This window comes from Triticum urartu, chromosome 7 (assembly GCF_003073215.2).
Source record: "Triticum urartu cultivar G1812 chromosome 7, Tu2.1, whole genome shotgun sequence".
Classification (NCBI taxonomy): Eukaryota; Viridiplantae; Streptophyta; class Magnoliopsida; order Poales; family Poaceae; genus Triticum; species Triticum urartu.
In genome coordinates, this window is record NC_053028.1 from 1746516 (window position 1) to 1767265 (window position 20750).

General features: G+C 46.3%; 2 protein-coding genes across 3 annotated transcripts; both read left to right on the forward strand.

The window, feature by feature from the left end:
• Positions 1–13449: 13449 nt before the first annotated feature.
• Positions 13450–15848, forward strand: LOC125519072 (U-box domain-containing protein 12-like). The gene is made up of 4 exons (XM_048683957.1): positions 13450–13742; positions 13838–13957; positions 14057–14470; positions 14560–15848. Exons 1-4 carry the CDS (start codon positions 13530–13532, stop codon positions 15619–15621), a joined length of 1809 nt encoding a protein of 602 aa, XP_048539914.1. The 5' UTR covers positions 13450–13529; the 3' UTR covers positions 15622–15848.
• A 132-nt stretch (positions 15849–15980) lies between these two features.
• On the forward strand, positions 15981–20271 carry LOC125519073. Of its 2 annotated transcripts, none has more exons than XM_048683959.1 (3): positions 15981–19291; positions 19423–19756; positions 19877–20271. In XM_048683959.1, the coding sequence occupies exons 1-3, from the start codon at positions 19076–19078 to the stop codon at positions 19894–19896; spliced, it is 570 nt and encodes a 189-aa protein (XP_048539916.1). In that variant the 5' UTR covers positions 15981–19075; the 3' UTR covers positions 19897–20271. The 2 variants fall into 2 exon arrangements, with proteins under 2 accessions (XP_048539916.1, XP_048539917.1); XM_048683960.1 differs by having other exon boundaries at positions 19426–19756.
• Positions 20272–20750: the final 479 nt, after the last annotated feature.

Consider the following 20750-nt stretch of genomic DNA (forward strand, 5'->3'; position numbering starts at 1 on the left):
CGGTAGGACATCATCATATGCGCAATGTGACCAAGGAGTTGATCACGGGATGATGTGTTACGGAACGAGTAAAGAGACTTGCCGGTAATGAGATTGAACTAGGTATTGGATACCGACGATCGAATCTCGGGCAAGTAACATACCGATAGACAAAGGGATTTGTATACGGGATTGATTAAGTCATCGTGGTTCATCCGATGAGATCATCATGGAACATGTGGGAGCCATCATGGGTATCCAGATCCCGCTGTTGGTTATTGACAGGAGAATGTCTCGGTCATGTCTGCATGTCTCCCGAACCCGTAGGGTCTACACACTTAAGGTTCGGTGACGCTAGGGTTATGAAGATATGTGTATGCAGTAACCCGAATATTGTTCGGAGTCCCGGATGAGATCCCGGACGTCACGAGGAGTTCCGGAATGGTCCGGAGGTAAAGAATTATATATAGGAAGTGCTGTTTCGGCCATCGGGACAAGTTTCGGGGTTATCGGTATTGTACCGGGACCACCGGAGGAGTCCCGGGGGCCCACCGGGTGGGGCCACCTGTCCCGGGGGGCCACATGGGCTGTAAGGGGTGCGCCTTGGCCTATATGGGCCAAGGGCACCAGCCCTACTAGGCCCATGCGCCTAGGGTTTCCACCACGGAGGAGTCCAAGTGGTGGAAGGCACCCCGAGGTGCCTTGGGGGGAAGGGAAACCTCCCCTGGCCGCCGCACCTAGGAGATTGGATCTCCTAGGCTGGCGCACCACCCCCCCTTGGCCCTCCTATATATAGTGGGGGATAGGAGGAACTTCACACACCAGCCCCTGGCGCCTCTCTCTCTCCCCGTTACGTCTCTCTCTCGTAGTATAGGCGAAGCCCTGCTACTGTGACGCCCTGCATCCACCACCACGCCGTCGTGCTGCTGGATCTCCATCAACCTCTCCCTCCTCCTTGCTGGATCAAGGCATGGGAGACGTCTCTGTTCCGTACGTGTGTTGAACGCGGAGGCGTCGTTCGTTCGGCACTAGGATCATCGGTGATCTGAATCACGACGAGTACGACTCCATCAACCCCGTTCACTTGAACGCTTCCGCTTAGCGATCTACAAGGGTATGTAGATGCACTCTCCTTCCCCTCGTTGCTGGTTTCTCCATAGATAGATCTTGGTGATACGTAGGAAAATTTTGAATTTATGCTACGTTCCCCAACAGTGGCATCATGAGCTAGGTCTATTGCGTAGATTCTATGCACGAGTAGAACACAAAGTAGTTGTGGGCGTTGATTTTGTTCAATATGCTTGTCGTTACTAGTCTTATCTTGATTCGGCGGCATCGTGGGATGAAGCGGCCCGGACCAACCTTACACGTACTCTTACGTGAGACCGGTTCCATCGACAAACATGCACTAGTTGCATAAGGTGGCTAGCGGGTGTCTGTCTCTCCTACTTTAGTCGGATCGGATTCGATGAAAAGGGTCCTTATGAAGGGTAAATAGCAATTGGCATATCACGTTGTGGTTTTGCGTAGGTAAGAAACGTTCTTGCTAGAAACCCATAGCAGCCACGTAAAACATGCAAACAACAATTAGAGGACGTCAAACTTGTTTTTGCAGGGTATGCTATGTGATGTGATATGGCCAAAAGGATGTGATGAATGATATATGTGATGTATGAGATTGATCATGTTCTTGTCAACGGAATCACGACTTGCATGTCAATGACGAGACAACTTCAAGAAGACACGATGATGGAGATCATGATGATGGAGATCATGGTGTCATACCGGTGACAAGATGATCATGGAGCCCCAAGATGGAGATCAAAGGAGCTATATGATATTGGCCATATCATGTCACTATTATTTGATTGCATGTGATGTTTATCATGTTTATACATCTTATTTGCTTAGAAACGATGGTAGTAAATAAGATGATCCCTTACAACAATTTCAAGAAGTGTTCTCCCCTAACTGTGCACCGTTGCTACAGTTCGTCGCTTCGAAGCACCACGTGTTAATCGGGTGTGATAGATCCTTTCGTTCACATACAACGGGTGTAAGAAGTTTTACACATGCAAAAACACTTAGGGTTAACTTGACGAGCCTAGCATGTGAAGACATGGCCTCGGAACACAGAGACCGAAAGGTCGAACACGAGTCGTATGGAAGATACGATCAACATGAAGATGTTCACCGACGATGACTAGTCCGTCTCACGTGTTAATCGGACACGGCTTAGTTGACTTGGATCGTGTAACACTTAGATGACTAGAGGGATGTCTAATCTAAGTGGGAGTTCATAAGATGAACTTAATTATCCTGAACATAGTCAAAAGGATTTTGCAAATTATGTCGTATCTCACGCTATAGTTCTACTGTTTAGTTATGTTCCTAGAGAAAATTTAGTTGAAAGTTGAAAGTAGCAATTATGCGGACTAGGTCCGTAAACTGAGGATTGTCCTCATTGCTTCTTAGAAGGCTTATGTCCTTAATGCACCGCTCAGTGTGCTGAACCTCGAACGTTGTCTGTGGATGTTGTGAACATCTGACATACACGTTTTGATAACTACATGATAGTTCAGTTAAACGGTTTAGAGTTGAGGCACCAAAGACGTTTTGAAACATCACGAAACATATGAGATGTTTTGAGGGCTGAAATTGGAATTTCAGGCTCGTGCCCACGTCAAGAGGTATAAGACCTCCGACGATTTTCTTAACCTGCAAACTAAGGAGAAAAGCTCAATTGTTGAGCTTGTGCTCAGATTGTCTGAGTACAACAATCATTTGAATCAAGTGGGAGTTGATCTTCCAGATGAGATAGTGATGGTTCTCCGAAGTCATTACCACCAAGCTGCTAGAGCTTCATGATGAACTGTAATATATCGAGGACATATATGATGATCCTTGAGATATTCGCGATGTTTGACACCGCAAAAGTAGAAATCAAGAAGGAGCATCAATTGTTGATGGTTGGTGAAACCACTAGTTTCAAGAAGGGCAAGGGCAAGAAGGGATACTTCATGAAACGGCAAATCAGCTGCTGCTCTAGTGAAGAAACCCAAGGTTGAACCAAACCCGAGACTGAGTGCTTCTGTAATAAGGGGAACAGCCACTGGAGCAGAATTACCCTAGATACTTGGTAGATAAGAAGGCTGGCAAGGTCAATAGAAGTATATTGGATGTATTATGTTAATGTGTACTTTACTAGTACTCCTAGTAGCACCAGGGTATTAGATACCGGTTCGGTTGCTAAGTGTTAGTAACTCGAAATATAAGCTACGGAATAAACAGAGACTAGCTAAAGGTGAGCTGACGATATGTGTTGGAAGTGTTTCCAATGTTGATATGATCAAGCATCACACGCTCCCTCTACCATCGAGATTGGTGTTTGCGTTGAGCATAGACATGATTGGATTATGTCTATCGCGATACGGTTATTCATTTAAGGAGAATAATGGTTACTCTGTTTATTTGAACAATACCTTCAAATGGTCTTACACCTGAAATGAATGGTTTATTGAATCTCGATCGTAGTGATACACATGTTCATGCCAAAAGATAGTAATGATAGTACCACCTACTTGTGGCACTGCCACGTAAGTCATATCGGTATAAAACGCATGAAGAGGCTCCATGTTGATGGATCTTTGGGCTCACTCGTTTTTGAAAGGTTTGAGACATGCGAACCATGTCGATTGGTAGATATGCATGAAGAAACTCTATACAAATGGACCGTTTTGTACTCGCTTGATTTTGAATCACTTGAGACATGCAAATCATACCACATGGGCAAGATGACTGAAAGCCTCGGTTTCAGTAAAATGGAACTAGAAAGCAACTTGTTGGAAGTAATACATTTTGATGTGTGCAGTCCAATGAGTGCTGAGGCATGTAGTGGATATCGTTATATTCTTACTTCACAGATGATTTGAGTAGATGTTGAGTATATTTACTTGATGAATCACGAGTCTGAATTATTGAAAGGTTCAAGTAATTTCAGTGTGAAGTTGAAAGATCGTCGTGACAAGAGGATAAAAGATCTATGATATGATCATAGAGATGAATATCTGAATTACGAGTTTGGCACAGAATTAAGACATTGTGGAAATTGTTTCACAACTAATACAGCCTGGAACACCATAGTGTGATGGTGTGTCCGAACATCATAACTGCACCCTATTGGATATGATGCATACCATGATGTCTCTTATCGAATTACCACGATAGTTTATGGGTTAGGCATTAGAGACAACCACATTCACTTTAAATAGGGCACCACGTAATTCCGATGAGATGACACCGTATGAACTATGGTTTAGAGAAACCTAAGCTGTCATTTCTTAAAAGTTTGGGGCTGCGACGCTTATGTGAAAAAGTTTCAGGCTGATAAGCTCGAACCCAAAGCGGATAAATGCATCTTCATAGGACACCCAAAACAGTTGGGTATACCTCCTGTCTCAGATCCGAAAGCAATAAGGGATTGTTTCTAGAATCGGGTCCTTTCTCGAGGAAAAGTTTCTCTCGAAAGAATTGAGTGGGAGGATGGTGGAGACTTGATGAGGTTATTGAACCGTCTCTTCAACTAGTGTGTGGCAGGGCACAGGAAGTTGTTCCTGTGGCACCTACACCAATTGAAGTGGAAGCTTATGATAGTGATCATGAAACTTCAGATCAAGTCACTACCAAACCTCGTAGGATGACAAGGATGCGTACTGCTTCAGAGTGGTACGTAATCCTGTCTTGGAAGTCATGTTGCTAGACAACAATGAACCTACGAGCTATGGAGAAGTGATGGTGGGCCCGGATTCCGATAAATGGCTCAAGGCCATATAATCCGAGAGAGGATCCATATATGAAAACAAAGTGTAGACTTTGGAAGAACTACTTGATGGTCGTAAGGCTGTTAGGTACATATGGATTTTAAAAGGAAGACGGACAATGATGGTAAATGTCACCATTAAGAAAGCTCGACTTGTCGTTAAGATGTTTTCCGACAAGTTCAAGGAGTTGACTATGATGAGACTTTCTCACTCGTAGCGATGCTAAGAGTCTGTTGGAATTATATTAGCGATTACTGCATTATTTATGAAATCTTGCAGATAGGATGTCAAAACATTGTTTCCTCGATGATTTTCTTGAGGAAAGGTTGTATGTGATACAACCGGAAGGTTTTGTCAATCCTGAAAAGATGCTAATAAGTATGCAAAGCTCCAGCAATCCTTCTAAGGACTGGAGTAAGCATCTCGGAGTTGGAATGTATGCTTTGATGAGATGATCAAAGATTTTGGGTGTATACAAAGTTTATGAGAAACTGGTATTTCCAAAGAAGTGAGTGGGAGCACTATAGAATTTCTGATGAATATATGTTGTTGATCGGAAATGACGTAGAATTTCTAGAAAGCATATAGGGTTATTTGGAAAGTGTTTTTCAATGGAAAGCCTGGATTAAGCTACTTGAGCATCAAGATCTATAAGGATAGATCAAAACGCTTAATAGTACTTTCAAATGAGCACATGCCTTGACGTGATCTTGAAGGTGTTCAAGATGGATCAGTCAAAGAAGGAGTTCTTGCCTGAGTTGTAAGGTATGAAGTTAAGACTTAAAGCTCGACCGTGGCAGAATAGAGAGAAAGGACGAAGGTCGTCCCCTATGCTTAAGACGTAGGCTCTTCAGTATGCTATGCTGTGTACCGCACCTGAAGTGTGCCTTGCCATGAGTCAGTCAAGGGGTACAAGTGTGATCCAAGAATGGATCACAGGACAGCGGTCAAAGTTATCCTTAGTAACTAGTGGACTAAGGAATTTTCTCGATTATGGAGGCGGTAAAAGAGTTCGTCGTAAAGGGTTACGTCGATGCAAGCTTAACACCTATCCGGATAGCTCTGAGTAGAGATACCGGATGCATATAGTGGAGCAACAATTTAGGATAGCTCCAAGTAGAACAGTTATTTGGAATAGCTCCAAATAGAGCGTGGTAGCTACATCTAGGAGATGACATAGAGATTTGTAAAGCACACACGGATCTGAAAGGTTCAGACCCGTTGACTAAAACCTCTCTCACAAGCAACATGATCAAACCTAGAACTCATTGAGTGTTAATCACATAGTGATGTGAACTAGACTACTGACTCTAGTAAACTCTTGGGTGTTAGTCACATGGCGATGTGACCTGTGAGTGTTAATCACATGGCGATGTGAACTAGATTATTGACTCTAGTGCAAGTGGGAGACTGTTGGAAATATGCCCTAGAGGCAATAATAAATTGGTTATTATTATATTTCCTTGTTCATGATAATTGTCTTTATTCATGCTATAACTGTATTATCCGGAAATCGTAATACACGTGTGAATACATAGACCATAATATGTCCCTAGTAAGCCTCTAGTTGACTAGCTCGTTGATCAATAGATGGTTACGGTTTCCTAACCATGGACATTGGATGTCATTGATAACGGGATCACATCATTAGGAGAATGATTGTGATGGACAAGACCCGAACCTAAGCCTAGCACAAGATCATGTAGTTCGTATGCTAAAGCTTTTCTAATGTCAAGTATCATTTCCTTAGACCATGAGATTGTGCAACTCCTGAATACCGTAGGAATGCTTTGGGTGTATCAAACGTCACAACGTAACTGGGTGGGCTATAAAGGTGCATTACAGGTATCTCCGAAAGTGTCTGTTGGGTTGGCACGAATCGAGACTGGGATTTGTCACTCCGTGTAGCGGAGAGGTATCTCTGGGCCCACTCGGTAGGACATCATCATAATGTGCACAATGTGATCAAGGAGTTGATCACGGGATGATGTGTTACGGAACGAGTAAAGAGACTTGCCGGTAACGAGATTGAACAAGGTATCGGGATACCGACGATCGAATCTCGGGCAAGTATCGTACCGATAGACAAAGGGATTTGTATACGGATTGATTAAAGTCCTTGACATCGTGGTTCATCGATGAGATTCATCGTGAACATGTGGGAGCCATCATGGGTATCAGATCCCGGCTGTTGGTTATTGACAGGAGAACGTCTCGGTTCATGTCTGCATGTCTCCCGAACCCGTAGGGTCTACACACTTAAGGTTCGGGTGACGCTAGGGTTATGAAGATATGTGTATGCAGTAACCCGAATATTGTTGGGAGTCCCAGATGAGGATCCCGGACGTCCGAGGAGTTCCGAATGGTCCGGAGTAAGAATTATATATAGGAAGTGCTGTTTCGGCCATCGGGACAGTTTCGGGGTCGGTTATTGTACCGGGACCACGGAGGAGTCCCGGGGGCCCCGGGTGGGGCCACCTGTCCCCGGGGGCCACATGGGCTGTAAGGTGCGCCTTGGCCTATTATGGGCCAAGGGGGGCACCCAGCCCTACTAGGCCCATGCGCCTAGGAGTTTCCACCACGGGGAGTCAAGTGGTGGAAGGCACCCGAGGTGCCTTGGGGAGGAAACCTCCCCTGGCCGCCGCACCTAGGAGATTGGATCTCCTAGGCTGGCGCACCACCCCCCCTTGGCCCTCCTATATATAGTGGGGGAGAGGAGGAACTTCACACACCAGCCCCTGGCGCCTCTCTCTCTCTCCCCGTTACGTCTCTCTCTCGTAGTATAGGCGAAGCCCTGCTACTGTGACGCCCTGCATCCACCACCACGCCGTCGTGCTGCTGGATCTCCATCAACCTCTCCCTCCTCCTTGCTGGATCAAGGCATGGGAGACGTCTCCGTTCCGTACGTGTGTTGAACGCGGAGGTGCCGTCCGTTCGGCACTAGGATCATCGGTGATCTGAATCACGACGAGTACGACTCCATCAACCCCGTTCACTTGAACGCTTCCGCTTAGCGATCTACAAGGGTATGTAGATGCACTCTCCTTCCCCTCGTTGCTGGTTTCTCCATAGATAGATCTTGGTGATACGTAGGAAAATTTTGAATTTATGCTACGTTCCCCAACAGCGTGGCTACAGTAAAGCCTGCCACCCCCGAATCCCGGAGCACGCCTAGCACAGTGCGCTGTACGGGGTGGCCATGACCCGTCCGGCGCGGCACTGTTGCCATGTTGACCCTAATGCCACCCACGATGGGCTGTCAGCGCAGCCCACGGGCGGTGGGCCCCTTCAGGTAGAGAGACACCCGAAGGCGGCCAGGCCTCCCCCAGCCGGCCCAAGACAGGGCCGGCTCCCCACAGCCGGCTCGCCTCCTCCCTCGAAGGAGACGCCCCATTAAGGAGACAAGACGTGGTGAGGCTACAGCGATCGCCCGCCGGGCGGCGGCACTGTAGCCACGCCCACCTCGGCGAAGCCCTCGTCACTAGGTTTGAGGCAACAGTAACCAGCCACCGACACGGCCCCTGACAGTGGGGCCTGCCTGTCGACCCAGGAGCCGGCAGCCGGTGGGACCCACCAGCCGGCGGGCCCCAGCAGCCGGCGCAGAAGCCGGCGTGCGTAGACACAGACGGCTAGGGCCCACGCCCAGCCGGATTACCATTGTACCCCCGGGGGGTGGGCCTATATAAACCCCCCGGGGCACCCATGCAAAGGGTTGATCTGAGCTAGTTTTAGACACCGCATAGAGAGGAGAGGAGAGCTAGTCGTGCCCTTCTTCTTCTTCTTCTTCTTCTCGCCAAACAACTCAAGGAGCATCTTGTAGCCACTCGCTCATCTAGTGATCATGCGGAGACCCTGCAGAGCAGCAGTAGGGGTGTTATCTCCACGGAGAGCCCTGAAGCTGGGTAAGATTCGCCGGCGTGCATGTCTTCGCCTCATCCCGTTTCCAGGCACCGGCGACGTCTTACTGGCTCCCACAATGATAAGCCACCCGTTGTCATATGTCGCACCTACCACCCGACACTCTTGAATAGATCGATCGGGAAAGAATAGCTTCGAGGTGGTTTTGTACCCTACAAATGATTTCTTTGTATGTTCTCCGCTAGATAGGAACTTTGGAGTGATTCTTCGTTGCACGTTGCGGGATGGTTATATGGTCCAATTATATTAGCATTGTTGAGAGATTGCACTAGCGAAAGTACGGATCCTAGGCCTCATTTTCAAGCATTGCAATACCGTTTTTGTGCCGTTTACTATTTGCTACTTTGCTGTTTTTATTTATTCAGATTATAAAAATATATATCTACCATCCATATTACACTTTTATCACCATCTCTTCGTCGAACTAGTGTACCTATACAATTTGTCATTGTATTAAGTGTGTTGGGGACACAAGAGATTTCTTGTATTTTGTTGCAGGGTTGTTTGAAAGAGACCATCTTCATCCTACACCTCTGACGGAATGACAAATCTTAGGTCATCCACTTGAGGGAAAGTTGCTACCGTCCTACAAAACTCTGCGCTTGGAGGCCTAACACGAGTCTACAAGAATAAAGTTGCGTAGTAGACATCGGTCACCTATGATAGCCCAATTTGTCACCTAAGATCTTTTTGGTGACGATAATCCCGTCACCGGTGATCGGTCCACGGATTAGACCGGACAAAGATTCTAACACTTGGGGCCAATAGTTGCTGACGTGGCTTCTTCCATGTGGGTCTGTCATGGGTTTTATCGCCGACGGTCCCGTCAGTAATAAATCGGCGTCAGTTTTCACCAGTTAACGCTGCTGACATATGGGCCTAGAAGATGCTGACGTGGCTGCTTACAAGTGGGACCAGACATCGTTTTTCGGTGGCGATGTGTCATCTGACCGGTCAACGGTTCTAACATGTGGGCCCATTGTTGTGCTGATGTGGATGCTGGCAGGCGGGTCCATACTTGGGTGGCGTGGCTTCTTACATGTGGGACCAGACGCCGGTGGCGGCTTCTATAACCGTCACAGTTTGTATGCGCTATCAATTTGTTTTATATTGCAAAATTTGGCGGGCATATTTGAAATTTCTTGATATGAATTTGTGCAAAATTTGAATTTGAAAGCAAATTGAGATGTCGCTACTTTTATTAAACCACAAACTTGACAATTTTCAAACAAACTATCTTAGACATTACAATAACCAGCCATGGTAAAAAACCACAGTATAAAATTAGACACATGACTCAGTTTCATGGCATCCTGGCACGGCAACCTTGACGATGTACCTAACTAGGGCATCAATTTCATCAATATCTTTTTGATAGCCTTAGTTTTCTCTTCCTTTGCTTTCTGGACGACTGCAAGTTTTTCCTGTTGCTCTTGGAGGCCATTGTTGATATATCGAATATGGTTGTACTGATGTCATCCTGTTGCTCTGGCAGGGCATTCTTGACATTTTCAAGTACTTTTTGCTGCTCTAGAAGGGTACTGTTGACAAATTCAAGTTGACGTTGCACATCTGGCAGGAGACGCTTCATAGCTTCACGTTCTTGTTGTTACTCTGCCAGGGCCTTCTTGACAACTTCATGTTCTAGCTACTGCCATGTCAGGGCCTTCTTCTTAGCATCTAGTTCATCATGCTGGTGTGTCACGCCGTGCTCGACTGCTACTGTTTCTTCCTGCGGCTTTGCTAGTGGACTGATGACTGGTTCAGTTTGTTGTTTCTTGGGCAAATGACCTGCAGTAAGGCCATCATTTGAGCATTCTAACTTTCCCTATAGAAAAAATACATGCAGGTTACATCATATGGGAGAATTCCAAAAGCTATAGATGCATCTTCCGTAATATACAGTTACATGGGTGAATAAAGGTCAAAAGTAAGGAAGTGTTTACACAAAAGAGTTGGCCTACTCACCAGGTGAACCCGCTTTCTCTTTGATTTGTTTGAGCTGGGTAATACATATGCATTAAGAGACATGAGTTGTTTGAACTCTTGAAGCAACACATGTAGACCCTTAGTCACCGCTGCTTACAGTTGATGATGATAATATTCCCACCATAATGTACTTAAAGACGTTAGATTATAGTGCACAATTTACATCCTGTGACACATGACATGGAAAGTAGACATATTCTAGCCATGGATGAAGAATTTCCTATAACACCGACTTGTACATCTTTAGTACTGACCGCATGTGTGTCTTTTTGTTCACTATCACTGCCACATTCAATCAGTTCTTCATGGTGTGTATCATCTAGAGATAGGTTCTTTTTGCAAGCAATGCCTTCTTGTGTAACTATTTCCTTCAATTTCTGTTTCCGAGTGGGGGGCTAACTTGATGCTTTCCCTGATATTATCCACTTCCTTGCAAGTAATCTCCAACCCGTTTTGGACAATGAGGTTGATCACATGGGAATCACATTGACCATGTAAAAGATCTCCTTTAGAAGGTAGCAAATTCTTTGTTGCATTGTTTAGCCTAATGGATTTGATGAAGCTCACACATGAGTTGTTATTTGTTGCATTGTCTAGAGTAATGGAGAAAACCTTCTTTGGCAAACCCCAATGTTGCATGTATTCTAACATGATATTAAATAAATTTGTTCCACTGTGTGGGGTTTGTGCCTTGGAAAACCAAATCATTCTTTTCTGCAATTTCCAGTTTGCACCAACAAAACAGCATGTTATACACATATAGCTCATGACTTGACTTAAAGTCCACATGTCGGCGGTTAAAATGACATGAGAGGTTAAGTTTTGTATAACCACTAGAAGCTTTGTCCTTTGTTCATCAAATAGCATGAGTCAATCAACTCTTATTGTCATCCTAGACACCACCTAAAATGTGGGATTCAGACTATGCATGAATTGCCTAAATCCATCATATTCCACCATGGAGAATTGCAATTCATGCACGACAATCATCCCCACCAAATCCCAATGAGCTCCCTCAGGGTCATAGTTCCATTTTTCTAGACTATTTGGATCAGGTTGTGGCATGGCTGATTTTAACTGAATCGAGAAACTCATTGACCTTAGCTATTTCCCCACAAACTAACAAATGCCTAATGCATTGACTAGTAACAGCTTCTCTTGTAACCACAAAAACTCTCATGCAATGTTCACAATTGGCTTCCTTGAGTTTGTTGCCATCATACACAAGATCAAAATCATTCCAGATTTTAGATTTAAGTTTACTTCTTTTTGTTCTACATAAAAGACCTATGGAATTTGAGATGAACAAATAACTTATGCCAAGACATTTGAGATATGCGCACAATTGACATTAAAACTTAACATATGTGCAAAGTAGACATTAGAACTTATGAGGAATCTGAGGCAGTGTTGGCGACGATTGTTTCACACCTAGTCTTGGAGATGCATGAGATAACACGACATTAACCCCTGGGGATCCCACTACAGGCACCACTAATGGTGACCTCAGCCTCTTCTTTGGTGTTTTGGGAGTCTTTTCTTTTTCTCCTAGGACCCCACCATGGTTTCTCAATAAACAAGGAGCACTTCAAACCGTATATCACAGGAACACAAGGAGCCTACACCCATGCAAAGCATACTATGAGCGCTTGCTCCACAAGAAGTTCTCACCATGGTTGCCCCATAACTGAACTGAACTAAAATGTCACTGAAACTGGGTGTTGGGCAAAAATTATTGCCCATAATTGGACTGAAAAGAAAAAGTAATGAACTGTGTGACTGAGACACACCTAACACTAAAACCACAATGAAAACTAAATTAAATGACACCTAACATTGAAGCTACTCACGAAAACATCACGGATTTAAGGATCTACAACATGATTTAAAGGATTTAAGCTAGTGCCAACAAAAGATATACTCCCAACAGAAAGGAGTATGTCACAATCATAACTGTGGACGAGGCTTCAACTTTGCTAGCAACATGACAACATCACAAACTTTGTAAGAACTCTAACATCACAGACTTTGGATCTGGAGGCATAGTTAAAAAATCGGACCGGACTGGGAAAAACCGGAACCGTCGGCCTTGCCGGTTTTATAAGCTAATCAGACCGTTCTGCTAATGGACCGGACAAACCTGGTTGAACCGGCCGGTTTCTTGCCCAAACAAGATGAAAAACCGAAACTAGTTGAATCGATAATGCACGCTAGCATTGCTGGGAAAGAGGAAAAATAATTGTGACCGTTAGGTATTTATCCTTGGGCGCGATTAAACAGGCCGACGTCGCCAATTTGGTCCAACATCCAACTTTCTTATCAGATTTAACTGTCAAAGGTTAGAAACTTAGTATATTTGGCCTATTTTTACATATTTTTATGGCTTAAAAACCAGCAAATGAACCGGTGAACTGACGGTCAGACCAGTAAAAACTTGAACCGACGGCAGCACCGGTTCGATCGTCGCTATAGGCGATGCTAACCTGACGTGCCCCTCATACAATGCTGCCATGTTCGCCGGATAACGAGTGCATTACCGGGCTTAGAGAAACACGTGACCGGGACACAATGACAACATGATTTCACAGCACCAACGATTGCATCATCATATGGCGGGTGAAAGAGAAGTCAGAGGCCGGAAGGAACCTTGCTTCCATTCCTTGCATCGGTGGTGTGAAGGAGCGTGGGCCCTTGGATCCGGATCGGACGACTGATTCAAACCCACTCTCCATCTCCATCTCCAGGGAGGGAGGAACCGCGTCGCGTGGACCAGTCCGCCCGCCATTGACCTCCTCTCCCTCCCCCCCAAACCTCGCCCCCGCCATGGCCGCCGCGACGGCCGCCGCCGAGATCGCCGCGCTGCCGGAGCCACGCGGCCCGCTGCGCCGCCTCTGCGGCGACCTCTCCCGCCGCGTCCGCCTCCTCGCCCCGCTCCTCGACGACCCCTCCGCCTCCGCCTCGCCCCCGCTCGCCGACGCCCTCCGCGCCGCCCGCGACCTCCTCCACTCCGTCCACCACGGCAGCAAGATCTACCAGGTATACCCCGCCCCCCTCCCTCCCTCTACCACCGCCGCCGCCGCCGCTATACCCCAAAGATTGATTTTTTGTTCCCCACCCGTCCACGACCGCAGGCCATGCGAGGCCGGGACAGCCTCCTCCGCGAATTCGCCGCCGTCAACGAGCAGATCCAGGCCGCGCTCGACCAGCTGCCCTACAACGACTTCGACATGCCCGAGGAGGTGCAGGAGCAGGTGCCACACCAATCCAATTTCCTACTTCCATCAGATTTCACACCTCAATTCAATTCTGTTCTAACTGTCCAATTGTGCCATTGATCCCCATTTTTGTAGGTGGCGCTGGTGCACTCGCAGTTCAAGCGGGCGGCGACGAGGGCCGAGCCGGCCGACGCGCAGCTCGCCAGGGACCTCGCCTGGGCGCTCAGCGACGACAAGCCCACCGTGCCGGCCCTCCTCATGAGGGTCTCCGAGAAGCTGCAGCTCGAGACCATGGCTGACATGAAGCGCGAGTCCGTGGCGCTGCACGAGATGGTCATCTCCAGCGGCGGCGAGCCCGAAGGCTGTGTCGACGAGATGTCCTCCCTGCTCAAGAAGCTCAAGGACTGTGTCATCGCCCAGGCCCCCTCCGCCGAGGGTCCCGGTGTGGGCAGGTCTCCCTCCGTGAAGTCCCCCATCATCCCAGACGAGTTCAGATGCCCCATTTCGCTCGAGCTGATGCAGGACCCCGTCATCGTCTCCAGCGGCCAGGTGCGGCTGTTCCATTGTTATATGCAGCACTGCTAGTCAATCCTTCATCAACCACATTTATCCTAACGATCGTTATATTCTTTTTTCAGACGTACGAGCGGTCCTGCATCCAGAAGTGGCTTGATTCTGGGCACAAGACCTGCCCCAAGACGCAGCTGGCCCTCACGCATACTTCCCTCACCCCAAACTTTGTCCTCAAAAGCCTGATAGCGCAGTGGTGCGAAGCCAATGGCATTGAGCTTCCCAAGAACAAAGCCAACTCCCATGACAAGAAAGCGGTCAAAAGCTCCGACTATGACAATGCTGGTCTCATCTCGCTGATGAATAGGCTGCGGGGTGGGAACCAGGACGAGCAACGGGCAGCTGCGGGGGAGATCCGGTTGCTTGCCAAGAGAAACGTGAACAACCGGATATGCATCGCTGAAGCAGGGGCCATTCCGCTGCTGGTCAATCTGCTCTCCTCTTCCGATCCAAGAACGCAGGAACACGCCGTCACGGCACTCCTTAACCTCTCCATCCATGAGAACAACAAGGCAAGCATCGTGGATTCCAATGCCATCCCTAAGATAGTGGAAGTGCTAAAAACTGGGAGTATGGAAGCCAGAGAGAATGCCGCGGCCACGCTGTTTAGCCTGTCAGTTGTGGATGAAAATAAAGTCACTATCGGCGCTGCTGGTGCGATACCTCCGCTCATCAATCTTCTGTGCGACGGGAGCCCAAGAGGCAAGAAAGATGCGGCAACGGCAATTTTCAACCTGTGCATATATCAGGGCAATAAGGTCCGGGCGGTGAAAGCTGGAATCATCACCCATCTGATGAACTTCTTGGTGGATCCCACTGGGGGAATGATTGACGAGGCGCTCACTCTTTTGTCGATTCTTGCCGGTAATCAAGAAGGCAAGTCTGTAATTACACAATCAGAGCCAATGCCTCCACTAGTCGAGGTGATCAAAACTGGCTCTCCTCGCAACAGGGAGAACGCGGCAGCCATTCTTTGGTCTCTCTGTTCTGCTGATGCTGAACAAACCATGGCTGCAAAGGCAGCTGGAGGGGAAGATGCACTCAAGGAGCTGTCAGAAACCGGCACAGACCGCGCAAAAAGGAAAGCTTCTAGCTTACTTGAACTCATGCGCCAATCAGAAGAGGCATGAATCGGGCAACATAGATTTGTTCAAACGCGAGGTTTTGTCCTGGCTATAGCCAATTGTACACACGAATACTTAATTGCTTCTGAATAGTGTTGACTTTTGATATGGTTGTATCTAGGGAGGTCTGCTCAGAATTTTCTGTAAACACATAAATGGTTGTATACTATTGTAACTCAAAAAAAGTTGTATTTCTTGATAAGAAGATAATAAATAATTTCCTGTGTGGTTTAGTTTGCTGATTATTACCAGTTCAGGTCTCATGCTTTTTAAACACATTCCCATTTTGGTTGTAGAACAGGATTTTTAATTATTAAAGGAAGCGACAAGGAATCCCTTGGGTAACTCTGCTTTGTGGGTGATGTGTCTGGTGTCTTCACTCTGAAGTAAGTTCCTTCTCAGAAAATTGTTACTGCATTTTAGTTTCTGTTTCCATTGTTTGTGTGTAAATCTCAAGTATGGATTACTAGGTTAATGTGGCTTAGCTTCTTTAGAGTTAAATACGCACATCATGCAGCTATATACTAAATTACCATCTAATTTATATGAAAAACATTGAGCAATATTTTCTCTTAATAAGTAAAACATGATGGGACAGGATATTGGTATGATACGTAATCCATTTCGAGGTGAGGTATGCACAATCATTTTCTGAGTCAACATGCAGGGCTGTATATGAGCATGTGCAACAGGAGCGACCGAACAGGGCCCCCAACACCAGAGGGCCCCCCCTTTTTTTGTTAATCAAGGTGTTAATTGAAGCATTAGGTACTTACTAGAGTAAAGAATCACACACACACACAAAAAAAAAGGTACTAGAGTAAAGAACGGTTAGAAATATTTAACACCAAGCCACCCTATGCATTTCTCTCTAATCATGATCCATCAGTTCCTCTCAGCTCTCTCTCAATCTTACAGCTCTTCCAACATAGCATAGTACAGCTAAAAAAAAGCAAATCAGGTACGTGCTATCTACAAGTCTTCTAAACTTCTGCTTTCAACTGGTGTATTTTTTTATGGAAAACTACACTGGCTGACAAAAAATATTATTGTTTCTTTAGTACTTAGGGCCTAATTTTGATTTGCACGGGGCCTCCGATTTCCCCGGTACGGCCCTGTCCACATGCAAGCAACCCTTTGTTGGGGGACGTATTCAGTGCATTAAGGATCATGGGTACAGTACTCGTTTAATTCACATCAATAGTCACGATTTTCTTTTTGGTAGAAATCATACACATACTTCTAAAAGTACTCTGCCTATCAACTTCGAGTATGACATATGTTAGGATTAAGAATAAATTCTTTTGAAAGTTCTGAAAAAATTCCGTCATATCCCCTTTTTGCCTGTAGGCTTTTTGCTAATGTTATCACGGGGCTCCTTTTGGAGCTCTAGTTAGTGTACTTGCATCCATGGGAATAGCATAGAATCTTCAATGAGCAGTTGCTGCTGCCTCACTATTCTCCAGTGGATCCAGACAAAACGAATGGTGTCATTGCATATGTAATGTTTTGACCATGTGGGATAGGGTGGTTAGCAATCTCAATTTATCAAAAAGAGTAAAAAACTGTTCGCAAACAGAAGATTCACAACAGCTCCCGGACACTGAGCCAGCTATATGCTGGAACGCCAAGAGAGGAGTGAAGAATCCATGAACTCAAACTGTCAATTCTGTGCTCAAAACAAAAGTAGACGTGGTGTCGATCATGTCACACAATTCGGTGGCACTGGCAGCTACTTGCAAGCTACCAGCGCTTTTAGAAGAAAACCGAGGGAGAAAATGTTCAAAGGGGAAACACATCAGAGTGAGTAGAGGCAAGATGCCAAGATGTGGCCACTGCACCAGCAGGATATATATCATCACCGCATTATTAGGATATTTGAAACACACAACATGTTGTGACCATAACTAGATGTCTAGAAAATCTTGTTCGCAGAATGTAGTCTTTTCGGTCCACGTCAGTCATGTCGTGGCACTCTTTCTGAGAACCAGAGAGGATCTGGTCGTTTATCAGCTTATAATAGTGTGTTGGGCATCGTGCTGCCCATGTGGGGACAAGTGTCCCTCCATTGGTCACCCTGCAATTATGGCAAATTCCAGCAGAAAGCCATTTTCCCTGCCTGCCTGAAAATGTATAACAGATGATTGGAGTCACTGGATGGGAGTGGGACATACTTCTTCAGCTGCCACGAGGCACCATGTTCCTCTGAGAAAAACAGGGTGGATCTGTTTGCAGCTCTTGTTAACACCATTTCTCTTCAACAGAAATCCCTGAAGCATCGTTAGGGCCCGGCAAGTAACTTTATTGCAGCTCTTGTTCACATCCACTGTGGTAAATTTCTATGCAACTTTGCCCAGTGTCCACCCTTAAACATCTGTAATGCAATTTTTAGATTCATTCTGTTCCATCCATCTGTAATGCAATTTTGACATCGTGGATGGTATCTAGCAATGTAACCCCATTCCATGTGGCCTCCACATCATCTAGTTAGTGAGACAAGAGGTGCAGAAGCATAACAATAGAAAAGCCCAGCCAATCTCCTACACTGCACTACTCTACAGCATGTCATGTCAGTATACAACCCCAACATGCAACATGCAGTAGCCCAGGGGGGCTGTCTGTCACATGGCCACCCTAAGCAAATGTGTGCAGAGAACACACTTCCAGGCTAATCAATCATGCATGCCCATATCATTTGCTTTGCTTAATCTTTCTCATTTTAGCCTACTAATCAATACCGCTTCTCGTGTGATGACACAGCTAAGATCTAATCCTCACGCTTAAACAATCAATCAATCAAGCAAGTTGGGCTGAAGAGATCTAAACTACTGGCCTGGTACTTGTAGCAGTGTTCAACTTTTTCGCTTTGACCCCAACCGCACGCACCTAATCAAGATTCTTGCACTTGGTTATAGCCACTAACCAGAACATGCACTGTGATGTTATTCTATCTCCCACATGTGGTGTTAACTAGTAACTAGTGCTGATGCCAGCTTGGCAGACACTTCCCATTGGCCCTGGGCATCATGTTGCCACAATTATATGCTCATGTTACTAGTTAATCTCTTGTCTGTGTATTTTTTGCTGTCAGAAGGGATCTCGATAGGTTGCAACTGGGAGTACAATATGCGCCCGAACTGATCGTCTGGTGCGAAAATCGACGACCAAGATCCACTTCAGCTTGGTACTGACCTGTGGGAGATCTGTGGTGGGAAGCGGCACGTGTCTGTTCCCTGAGCATCGGTTCATTTATGATGTTCGATCCTGGCCGTCGGTTGCCTGCCGGGACGGCCGATTCTTTTCGCTTGGCTTGGTAGGGAACCCCTTGGTCCCTATCTATAAAGGCCATACATACAGATACAGGGGAGTAAGCTATTTGGAGCTGTACTTGCTAGCTAATTAGCTTCAGACATCTCATCAGCTGATATATATCATCTGTCTTTCTGAGGAGGAAGGAGAAATGGGGCACATTGCTGATCCTGCGGGCGCCGTAGTCGTGGGCTGCAAAGTGCTGCCCATCTTCAACGAGAATGGCATTGTGGATGGCGCGGTGAAGAAGATCGTGCACAGGATCGACGGGAAGAAGGCGGTCGCCCGGGTGAAGGAGCTCCTCAAGTGGGCTGCGCATGCCAGGCCGTACGGCAGCAGTAACGGCGTCAGCGGGAAGAAATGGAAGGTATTAATCACTAGTACTTGGTTTCTTTAGCTAGTGATGATGGTCGCAAGAGGACATCTTGTTTTGAACTTGTGTCGATCCAGATGGGAAATTTCTTATAATAATCTGATCGATCTTCTTTGTGCGAGCAGCAGTTTCTGAGCTTCCAGGGAAGGGATGGTGGTGGTGCTGCAGCGCCGGTATCAAAGTGCGACGACGACGCGAGCTCCGGGTCCGGGTCCGGTGGCAAGCTGAGCTTCAAGTGGGAGGCGGGCAGCTGCTCGTCGGCGTCGTCGGTGCTGTACTCGCCGCTGTCGTTCGCGTCGGCGCCGGCCGGGAGGACGGAGCAGCAGACGCCGTCCCGGGGGAACGGGAACTACAACTACAGCTACAACGGGTATGCGTCCCGGCTGTCGTCGGTGAGCCAGAAGAGCACGTCGTCAGAGGCGTGCCGGATGGCGCAGTGGATCACCACCGACTCAGACTGTGAGTAGCCACAACCTCTGTGTATGATATGTTAACAGGATGCTTGATTAGAGACATCATGAATCCGTGCATCAGCGTGGTTATTATTGACGCGTGTTTGGTTGGTTAATTTTGTTGCAGTTGTGGTGCTGGAGCTGTAAGTGAAAAATAATACGCATTGCTGAAGATGGTAAGAGCAGCACCAGGAGGATGACTCAGCCTCAGCCTCATCAAGCTAGCTAGTATTGTTAATTAGCTAGTGTTGTTAATTACTCTAGTTAGTTAGGGAGGGAGCTTAAGCTAGCAGATGCATGTGCTATCTAGACTGATGAGGAGCCTGACAGACAGAGAAGAGAAGCAATTAATCACAGCTGAGCTGATGGAGCAGCAAACGAAAGCAAAGCAAGCATTTTTTTGATTGCGTGTATATACATTAGCAGCTATCAGCTCAGCATGATGGAGTTACGTGTATATGTGCGTGTCTTTTTTTGATTGATAAATAATAAGTCCACACGTACATTTTTGTTGTTGTTGAAGGGAATGCCATCTGGCTGATTTTATTGAGATAAAGAGATGTTACATCGTTTATTTATTACAGTATATGTTTTGTTATTAACAGCGGTCAGAGTTGATTTTTGAACTAGTAACATAACTATGCATCTTAATTAATGGATCAGTTAGTACTACTCCATGTGGCAGGTGCACCATCAGATTAGCAATGCTATCAAGCAGCTCTCCAACAAACTAAGGCCCTGTTGTGTTGAGTTTGGGCTTCTACTTCTGCATTTGCAGCTTTTTCACTTTTGCCAAAAAGTCAAAAAAAAAGCTTCTAAATAGACCAAATCAGCCTTTTGCTTCGGCTTTTGACATATACCATCATATAACAATATTGATTCATAAGCCAAAAGTCAAATAAAAAAACCCCTATTTAAGAGTTTTTGTGTGTTATTTGCCAAATTGAAAAAGCTGCAAAACCAGAAGCAAATGTCTAAACAAACATGGCCTAAGAGATGAG